This window comes from Sinocyclocheilus rhinocerous, unplaced genomic scaffold (genome assembly GCF_001515625.1).
Source record: "Sinocyclocheilus rhinocerous isolate Xijiao unplaced genomic scaffold, SAMN03320098_v1.1 scaffold484, whole genome shotgun sequence".
In the NCBI taxonomy this organism is placed as follows: domain Eukaryota; kingdom Metazoa; phylum Chordata; class Actinopteri; order Cypriniformes; family Cyprinidae; genus Sinocyclocheilus; species Sinocyclocheilus rhinocerous.
In genome coordinates, this window is record NW_015658063.1 from 719,603 (window position 1) to 730,653 (window position 11,051).

At 35.2% G+C, this 11,051-nt stretch overlaps 1 protein-coding gene across 1 annotated transcript in view; it reads right to left on the minus strand.

Moving 5' to 3' along the window:
• Positions 1 to 11,051, minus strand: part of LOC107722077 (pappalysin-2-like) — a 62,704-nt gene that overhangs the window by 19,889 nt on the left and 31,764 nt on the right. Inside the window, exons 9-16 of the mRNA XM_016530301.1 lie at positions 8,901 to 9,029; positions 8,636 to 8,721; positions 4,303 to 4,496; positions 4,026 to 4,139; positions 2,844 to 2,979; positions 2,584 to 2,758; positions 1,565 to 1,727; positions 423 to 600 (exon numbers count right to left, since the gene is read on the minus strand). Coding sequence (XP_016385787.1) covers positions 423 to 600; positions 1,565 to 1,727; positions 2,584 to 2,758; positions 2,844 to 2,979; positions 4,026 to 4,139; positions 4,303 to 4,496; positions 8,636 to 8,721; positions 8,901 to 9,029 — 1,175 coding nt within the window. The remainder of the gene's footprint in view (positions 1 to 422; positions 601 to 1,564; positions 1,728 to 2,583; positions 2,759 to 2,843; positions 2,980 to 4,025; positions 4,140 to 4,302; positions 4,497 to 8,635; positions 8,722 to 8,900; positions 9,030 to 11,051) is intronic.

An 11,051-nucleotide genomic window follows, 5' to 3' on the forward strand; every position in this document is an offset into this window, starting at 1 on the left:
TATAATATAATATTAATAATATATTATTAAATTGTATTTTGTTTCAAGTAACAAAATCGTTTTTATGGTTTTAGACTATCATTAAATAAAATTACACTACAATTATTCAATTATTTTATGATAATACATATTATTTGTTTGCAGTAATATTTATATGTTTGCTAGTGCTGGCACAACTAGCCGTTCTGAGTCAAATGACCTCAGGAATGCCAAAAAGCACAATTATTTGTTGGATTTTTTCCAGTTTACATGGGCAAACACACAAGAAGGGTTCATATCACCCACAAATATACCATTATTGACTTAAAGTCTTATTATTTTAGAAAGGAAGCCCAAAGTCTCACAGAAACAGACACATGCACTGAATGTAAGGAATCCAGAAACCCTCAGGTCTCACACTGTAGCCCAGTTCCCATCCTCACCTTGCAGGATCGCCGGGGCGTTACAGGAAAAGGTGCACTGCTTGCCGAATGTGGTGCCCCAGGGACACGAGAAGGAGGCAAAGTAGACGTGAGACTGAGGAGGTGGGCCGCAGTCCACTGGCTGACATCTTACTACACGGTCCCACACTCCATGCACACAAATCAGCTCTGCTTCCGTCTGAGGAGAGGAGAGGACAAAACAAACAGAAAGACTGCCACTTATAATGTCATAGTTTCATTAGGCTCATTAGACAACATGACAATTATTTCACTTGACACAAATAAAACGTTGTTTCATTGAGTTATAAAATCAGTGTGAATATCTTTTCTTAGATAACTTGATGAGAAATGTTTGAATTCACAGACTTTTGTATTTTGGTAAATGTGAACACAATTTGAGACATCGAACATGTGAACATGATTTTAAGCGTTTATGTTCTCTACAGTTACTGGAATATTCTGGTATTTTGCAAAATCTGAATAAACTAAGACATGTGGGTTCCTGCTCTTGTCTTCTAGAATTACTGTAGATGCTCTTGCCCTTACACTGCATTTTAGTAATTCTCCACAATAATTTAATCAACTCTTTCACAATAACAAACAGGAATGTGATGATTTGGAAAATGTACGTCACAAGACTTACAAAAGTAGACCTTTCTTTTTATGTTTACAAAATGCTTCTTGCTCCAAAACAGTTGCGAAAAAGTCAAACTACTGAATAAACACTGTGTATATCTAATATCACCCTAAATTATCTTTGTTTGGACATGCGCACATACTGTATAAATGGGCCTCCAGTTAAGAATAAGGTGCTTACATGACTCGATTAAGCCAATATTCCTAGAAATATGAATAAGATGGCTTTCTTATGGCTGTATTAATCAAAATTTTGGATCATGTAAACATGTTTACCTGAAGCACTAACTGGAAAATGACTAATTCAATTATTAGCAGAATATGAACACAGTCATTGTTGAGATCTCTTCTCAGGAAAAAAAAAAATCTTCAGAAAAAGCTATATGTTCTCATTTAATCTCACTGCTGCTTAGCAGAAACTAGATATCAAGGAGATGTGATTTTTCTTTCTTAAAGGGGTTATTGCAGAGAGAAAGAAACAGGATGTTAACTATACTTGTACGCACTTGATGAGAAGGAAGGCCCTGGCCATGGAGAACAGTGAGCGTATAGCCACGATGACAAGAAACAGAGCAGTGTTTGGAGTCTATGACTGGAGTACAGCGGACTGAAGCATGTTCAGCGTTTAGAGGACTGCATGACTCAGTACTGCACAGCCTACGCACACATCTGAGTGAGAAAAACACATATTAATTTAATTATTATTTGTAGACATTGACAGACATCATATCCACCATCAAACATGATGGAATTGTTTGCATTTGTATCTGTGTCTCTGTGTAAGTGTATGATGTATTTGTCTTTTATATACTACCATTCAAAAGTTTGGTATATGTCATTTTGTTTTTTTGTTTTTTGAAGGAAATAATATTTTTATTCAGCTAGAACACATTAAATTGATTAAAAGTGAAAGTAAAGACATTCATAATGTTACAAAAGATTTATTTTTTTAAGTAATTGCTGTTCTTTTGAACTTTCTATTCATAAAATAATCTTGGGGAGAAAAAAAAACTAATGGTTTCCACAAAGATATTAAGCAGCACAAATGTTTTCAACACTGATAATAATCAGGGAAGTTTCTTGAGCACAAAATCAGAATATTAGGGTGATTTCTCAAGAATCATATGACACTGAAGACTGGAGTAATGGCTGCTGAAAATTCACCATCACAGGAATAAATTACATAACAAATTGTGATAATATTTAAAATAGTAGTGTTTTACTGTATATTTGATCAAATACATGCAGCTTTGGTGAGCATAAGAGACTCCTTTCAAAAAGGTAAAAAATTTTTACAGATCCCTAACTTGTAGTGTTTATATATACACTAGTCAACATTTGAAGTGGATCAAAACCTTTCATCAAAGTTGTCCTAAAACCTGCAACCAAAATGTGTTCTTGTCTTAGGACAACTTTGATCAACATTTTTGATCCACTTCAAATGTTGACTACTGTATATGTGTGTGTGAGTGTGTGTGTGTGTGTGTGTGCTTGTAAGTCGTGGGAGACCCCACCCTCAGCGCACCCGGTCAGGGCAAAGGCGCTGAAGTGACAAGATGTACGCAATGCAACCGCCAACACCGCCACTTGAGAGGAGGAGAAGTTGAGCTGCACTGCTGAAGTCTGGTAGAAGGGCACACTCAGGTTATGAGTCACATTCACCACTAGGGGGTTATACTGACATGACAGCTCGTACGAACCTGTGGACAGGCACACACAACGAAGTCACATAAAAATACAAAATTTACAATCTTTCACAATCAAATTAAAGATATTATGTGTTACCAAGATTGTGTTTTTTTCCGGTGGTGTCACACAGTTCAATGGTCACTGTTTTCCTGCAATTTTCGCCATGCCAACTACCATCATAGGCAAGGTAGATAATAACAGAGGCTGCTACACCCGGTCGCTCAAATCCTACCTGCAAAAACAAAGTATCAGTATTATTAGTAATTAATATATGGCTCCTTAGCTAACATAATTTATGAACTCTCTGAATGGCCATAGATGGCACATAGAAATATAAGTGCCATAAATACGGGGGAAAAAATCTGAATATACATACATATATATTGTTTAAAAATTTGGGAATGGTAAGATTTTTGGTAACACTTTATAGGTATAGGGAGCAATTCTCACTATTACTAGTTGCTTATTAGCATTAACATTTTGGCTGTTTATTAGTATTGATAAAGCACATATTCTGCATGAACATATTCTATATGCCTAATCCTACCCAATACATAAACTCAACAACTACCTTACTAACTATTAATAAGCAGCAAATTAGGAGTTTATTAAGGCAAATGTTGTAGTTAATAGTTTGTTAATAGTGAGAATTGGACCTTAAATAAAGTGGGACAATATTTTTTTTTTTTATGTTTTTGAAAGAAGTCTCTTATGCTCATTGATTAAAAGTACTAGTGAAATATTACAATTTAAAATGTCATTTTTATTATCCTTCAGAAATCATACTAATATGCTGATTTGGTGCTCAAGAAACAGTTCTTTTTATTAGCAATGTTGAAAACAGTGGTGCTGCTTAGTATTTAAGTGGAAACCCTTTCTGTGGATTCCTTGATGAATAGAAAGTTTAAAAAAACAGCATTATTTGATATAGAAATCTTTAGTAATATTATAAAAAAACCTTTACTGCCACTTTTCATTCATTTAATGCATCCTTGCTTAATACAATTATTAATTTCATAAATAAATAAATAAACTCTTACTGACCCCAAGCTTAAACAGTAGTGTACATAAAACTGCTTAATTTTTTTTCCATATTTTACAAAACATTTACAATTTACTCAAGCATATTTGAAAAAAACACAAAATGTGCATTAATTATTGACAAGGCTGTCAGCAGAGGGGGAAGCAAATACTTACATCAAATGGCCCAATATAGATTGAATAATCTGTCAAATTCTTTACGCTCAATGTTTGTTCACTGAGCAAGTGTGTGTGTACCTTTAGCCAGACAGGCTGATCCTGAGTATAGTAACCATTCAAATGGGCAGTACAGGGGCTCCAGGCGTCATGAGCCACTACTTCATTAATGTCAAAATACTGCGACTTGCACATCTGATGAGGATATAAAAAGAAAAAGGATATCTAAACTGTAAAATTTAGTTCAAAGCATAACAGATTTTTTTTGATCATTTGAGTGGTTCATTTAAGACGATGTTCATTAGTGAGGCAGATAAATGGTTCATAATGGCTAATGATTTCTAAACAGTTTGTGTACCTGAGTGAGCACAGGCTCCCCGGTGACCTTTGAGGCAGGGCAGCTCTCGTCCTGATGCGAGCCCGAGGCGGTGGACGCCCACTGATCAGTGAACCCCTGGGGAGTGAAAAAGCCACAGTCCTGGATGCTGGAACTTCTTTCGAACTCCTCACACACTCCGTCCCCTTCAAAAACATAGCACAGGCTCGGCTGACCTGAGAGAGATGGAAAAAGCAAGAGAGAGTGAGCACAAACTCATCATAAGTAACAAATAATGACTCCACTGCCGAGATCTAATTGTGTTTTCATAGCAAGTCAGTGAGACTCGGCTTCACTTATGTGTGAATTGAAAATAAAAAGGAACGTGATTCCACTGGGACGATTAAATAAACGATCATACAAATATGTGGATGATGTCATGGCGTATGAATGAGTTATGACAGAAGTGCACGTGGGGCTAAAAGGGGAATTAGCATGCCATTAAAGCGAATTCGTTAGAGAGCGACACGTGTGAATGACATCAGAGTCTTGTCTGAGAATGCTGAAAGGTAAGAGGAAGATGACTCATCGGCGGGAACAGCTTATCAAAGGCGAGGGGCTCAAAAGGGTTCTAACAACAAATTAAAAACACAAGCATTTGATTGGCCGTCTCTGCTGCAGAACAGCTGACCTAACCCACATGCCAATGCCAAGGGCTTTACTCCTAAGCTTTGTTGATCTTTGCTCCCCAAATACGCTCGTGGAGATAATATATGAGAGCTCCTAATGTGGCATTAGAGTAAATATCGCAAAAAAGCCATTCCCGAATGCCCTAAATCCACAAAAATGCGGTTACAAGCTACTATGAAAACATTGGGAAGTTTGAGGCATGTGAGTCAGTCGCTGCTTCGTCTATGGTTATGTTTGAATTAGAGGCTTCTCATGCTTCACGCTCACAGAAAATGTAGCGCTTTCAGTCACGAAAACAACATTGACTAAATTGGTGAAGTATTTACCTTTTTTTCTCCTAACATTTCCTGTGAGTCTTCCTGTACTTCATTTACTCTCACTCAGGTGCATTATGTAACAATGGTGTACAGTTAGATCCATTGCAGCTTACGAAATACTGTATGTGCAACAGTTTGGACCATTTCCAATAGTGTGATGACATAAAACTTTGACACTATTGAATAAGATGATGTTGATTATATAATTATATGTTACAGTAAATGACCTAAAATCCACAGTTTGGACTGGATACTTTGCAATCTGGATTGAATCTTTGAATACATATGTATTGCGCAAATATTCAGACTGAATTGTCGGATATCACAGACTTTGCTGTCAAGGAAATTACTCATAATTCATAATGAGGATTTATTTTTTTCTGGTCAGCCTAGAAATAAAAACAGTAAGATCTGGTGATCCACAACTCAGCAACACAAGAGAACAATTATTTTGACTGTCAGTATACTGGACTTTTAGAGCAAGTATAATTTTTTTTACTACATTATATACAGTATATTGCATTCTAGCAGAATTAGGACTAAAAAATAACAATGAGTAAGTTACTCCAGAAAATAATTATTTACACACTGAGATCAAAAGATTGGGGTCTGTAAGATTTTAATGTTTTTGAAAGGGGTCTCTCATGCTCACCAAGGATGTATTTACAAAAATACAGTAAAAACAGTAATACTGTGAAATATTATTATAATTTAATAATATCTGTAATTATATTAATGTAATATAATGTAGTAATACATAATGATTCAATAACATTAATTTAATAGAAACTGTTTTCTATTTTAATATATTTTTAAATAGAAAAAAAAAACTATACAAATCCTGCATAATATTTAAAATTGCATCATCACAAAAATATTTTTATTAGCAAAGTTTCAGTCAATCGACCTTCCTCAGACCTTATATATACTTTTTTCTAGTTTATATTGTAGTTTCATCCCACGTACCTACAAATGATTTCCTAACAAATATTAAAATGTAATAATTTATTCCTGTGAAGGCACACTGTAAACCTGAACAGTACTACTAATTTATAAAGATTAAGAACACTGCAATTAAAGTCTGTTAAATCGTTAATGCAACTTATAACAATTACATTTTCTGAACGAGGAATTTAGTTTTATTTTTGTGTGGCTCAACAGTTTTGAGTAAACTCTATTTAAATTATTATTTTTAAGTTTACTGAGTGACGTAAAGTGACGTCACCTCGTTGCTCTAACCAACGTTCAGAAGAATCCATTCAACACCATGGCGGAGACTCGCAAGCGACCGGAGCAAACTTAATGGAACAACTTGTAAGTAAATCAAAACAACTGTGACAATTTCTTATTTGCTTTTTGAGTGTTGCAAGAATATCATGATAAAGGAATGTTTTCATTTTTGGGAAACGCTGTTTTTACACAGCGCTGTAAAGCGCGGCATTTCCCTAACGTTAGTGCTTTTGAATGCTATTTTAGCGTCACTGCTTATAGTATAATGTTAACGTCAAAGAAGGGCACTAATGTTAACGTTAGCCGGCATTTTTTCAGTAAACGCAGTCCTAACGTACGTTTTGAATGTCGCTGCTGTTAACTGCAATGTTTAGGGCTGCGTTTCTCAAAAGCACACTGTAAACCCGAACAGTACTACTAACTAAAGATTAAGAACACTGCAATTAAAGTCTGTTAAATCGTTAATGCAGCTTATAACAATTACATTTTCTGAACGAGGAATTTAGTTTTATTTTTGTGTGGCTCAACAGTTTTGAGTAAACTCTTCTATTTAAATTATTATTTTTAAGTTTACTGAGTGACGTAAAGTGACGTCACGTCGTTGCTCTAACCGACGTTCAGAAGAATCCATTCAACATGGCGGATAATCGCAAGCGACCGGAGCAAACTTAATGAAACAACTTGTAACTAAATCAAAACAACTATGACAATTTCTTATTTGCTTTTTGAGTGTTGTAAGAATATCATGATAAAGGAATGTTTTCATTTCTGGGAAACGCTGTTTTTACACAGCGCTGTAAAGTGCGGCATTTCCCTAACGTTAGTGCTTTTGAATGCGCATTTTGAATGCTATTTTAGCGTCACTGCTTATAGTATAATGTTAACGTCAAAGAAGGGCACTAATGTTAACGTTAGCCGGCATTTTTTCAGTAAACGCAGTCCTAACGTACATTTAGAATGTCGCTGCTATTAACTGCAATGTTTAGGGCTGCGTTTCTCAAAAGCATCCTGAGTTAAGTCGATTGTTGAGACCATTTGGTGGCAAATGTTTCTACGATCATCTTAGCCATTAGTGTTGTTTTTGGCGGCCTGTTTTAATTTTAGTTTTAGTCTTAGTCTAGTCTTTGTGTGAAACTGTCATTTTAGTTTTTATTATTTGAAATAATCGGTGTCCACAAAAATTGAGTATTCTGAACTTATCGGGTTTTACAGTGCAAAGCTGAATTTTCAGCAGCCATTACTCCATTCTTCAGTGTCACATGACCCTTCTGAAATCATTCTAATATGCTGATTTGCTGCTCAGTAAACATTTCTTATTATTATCTATGTTGAAAACAGTTGTGCTGTTTAATATTTTTTGTGGAAACTATAGAAAAAAATTAGAATTCTTTGATGAATGGAAATATATAAAGAACTGCATTTAAATGTAAAACAGTATTTAGTGTAAAAGACACAATAATGTAAAAACATGACTAATGATAGCAATGAACTTAATATTTTGCAAAATAATGAAAATAGACATTTTCTTATACATATATACACAATACAATGATTATTATATGACGCCCCTAACAACAACAACAAAAGTAATGTTTAAATGTATGTATATATGTTGCTACCTAACATGCACAATTTTATTTTTTCATGCAACCTTTCTTTATTTGTACATTTTCCCATCTGCAGATTACAGAGGATGATTTAAACAATGTTAAATTTGAACTCCAGTGTAATGATTGTCTGTATCTGATGACAAATATCGTCTAGTGTTATGAGAATGGATTGAGGAAATTGTCACTGTCAGTTGCATTTTATTCATAATGCTGTGTTTTAGAAGGAATACTTCAGGCATAATAATTATTAGGGGCTTTGCCATTTTTGGATTTTTGAATATGATGACCTCCACATTTCCTTCAATATCCCTATGAGAGAAAAACAGTAGCAGAGGAATCCGAATCTACAGGAGACATAGCAATATTATATTGTTTTGGTTTGCTTTGTTTTGTTTTGAGAGCTGGTTATGATTATTACCCGGGTTTATTGTCCTGTGTGGAAGTTTTCTGGCGCTTCTGTTGTGGTGTTTACAGTCTGAGGGCCAGAGTTCTCAGTGGACAGTATTTGTTTTTTTGAGTTTGACTCACCATGACACTTGAAACCTGGTTCAACTTGGCATTTTTTTGAGCAGCCGTCTCCATCTAAGAGATTCTCGTCATCACAATCCTCAGTCCTGTGGGGGAGAGAGAGCGATGCCAAGGGTTACAGTTATGAAATATGTGGAAGGTCTTTGGCTATGCTTCAAAACACAAAAGACTCAAACAAATACTCAAAAATATGAAACATTCTTTAAAAATGACTAAAGCACGTAACATGCAAAGCCTCTGACAGACCCTATAAGTTTATACTGACCCCTGTAGTGTGCCATCACCACAGAAATGTTCTCCATGAGTGTAAACCAGGCCTGGGGAAAGTTCACTGAGCAAACCGTCTGATTCCACCTGGATCCTGTACAGGTACTGAACGTCCCTCTGCACATCACTAAGCACACAAACACATTCAGAACAAAATCTACATAGTTAAGCAAAAAGCAAGCAGTGAGAGCATTAAGAATTTAAAATGAATGAATGAATGATTAGTGGTGGGGATTTTTTGGAGACTCTTTCTGCAGGTTAGTAATCGAATCATTCATTCAACCATTTTGTTCAAAAACAATGATTCATCCGTGAAATGTGACCCTCTTTATGGGTGAGTTACTGGATTATTCCTTAAACAATTTGTTAAAACACTGTTCAAAAACACTGAATCATTCAGCAACAAAACACCACTACTGTGTGTGGCTCTGTGTTGCAACGGTTCTGCTGTGGCTTTGTTTGAAACTATCTTTGTTGAAGCACTAAGAACCCAGTAACTTGAAATATTGCATCTAAAATATTTGTAATATTTAAAGTTACTCAATATAAACTTCATGTTTATTGAAATCTTTAAAAACAATTTCAAACAATATAAATAAATACATAAATGAACAACAAAAAAAGTGTAATAAATTGATACTATATTTAGTAATAAAGTTAAAATTTTCCAACTGTAATCATGCATACTACATATGATTATATTGACTGTCAATATACACTAGTCAACATTTGAAGTGGATCAAAACCTTTCATAAAAGTTGTCCTAAAACCTAAAACCAAAATGCGTTCTTGTCTTAGAACAACTTTGATGAACTTTTTTGATCCACTTCAAATGTTGACTACTGTAGTTGAGAAAACAATTTTTCGGATAGAGGAATCAACAGTTTGAAGTTAAAAACGTCTTGATGGATTTTACAAACATGCAGTTTTTCACTTCACAGGACTAGATTAGAGTGGGTTATTTATAGATTATTGTGATGTTTTTATCAGCTGTTTGGACTCTCATTCTGACGGCACCCATTCACTGCAGTGCATCCATTGGTGAGCGAGTGATGTAGTGCTAAATTTCTCCAAATCTGTTCCGATTAAGAAACAAACTCAACTACATCTTGGTATCTATCTGGATGGTCTGAGGATGAGTACATTTTCAGGAAGTTTTAATTTTGGGGTGAACTATTCCTTTAAAAGTGATCATAAACCATATTGAAGAATCACAGACGTGCTGATATTCAGCACAACAGCTCAAATGCACAATATGAACCTCAAATATGCTGCAGAAATACTTGATCTAAGCTATATCTATTCTCAGGGTGTTCTCAAATCTAACCTTGTTAAAAATGGAAATGACCTTTTAATGTTGAGGGTATCACTGCATGTCGCACTGTGATGTACCTTGGGGGTATCGATCTGATCTGATTGAATGACCCTATAAAAAGAGTCTAGCCATGATTGCCAAGGCTTGTTTGATTTCAGTCGTTTTCCGGCCAGGGTAAGAGGATGCCTAGCTAACTGAGCATCATATACTTTCTCCAGCGGGTCTTATTACTCAACAAATTGCCCTTATTAATTATGGATTACTTCCAGGGACAGGGAAGGGGAGAGAGACTACTTAAAGCTATTGTTTTGAGGTCACAAGGGGAGATCCAATGAAGGATTCTGAGCAAGTGATAAGATAAAGTCATATTTCCTTCTTCGTAGCACAGCCAGTTTATAGAGAAAGGCAGTGACCTACAGCACAAGACCTCCTCTGGTAAGGTATAACATACAGTGGGTACGGAAAGTATTCAGACCCCCTTAAATTTTTCACTCTTTGTTATATTGCAGCCATTTGCTAAAATCATTTAAGTTAATTTTTTTTCCTCATTAATGGCAACTGTACATTAGAATAGCCATTAGACCCATGAAACCTTCATCTAGGTGACTAAGGAGAACATAACACACTTGAGCTTAAACACATCAAATGTCTGTACACATTTGGGCTTGTGTAACATCAGAGGTTTTGACCTTCTTAACTGTGTCCAACTATTTAAAGCATTCAATGAAAAACCATCCAAAAAGTAACATTAAGACCATTTTTACAGCAGAGCAAGTAAATAATTGAATCTAATAGGCCATTCTAATGTTCGGCAACAAAAGTACAAAAGTAAAA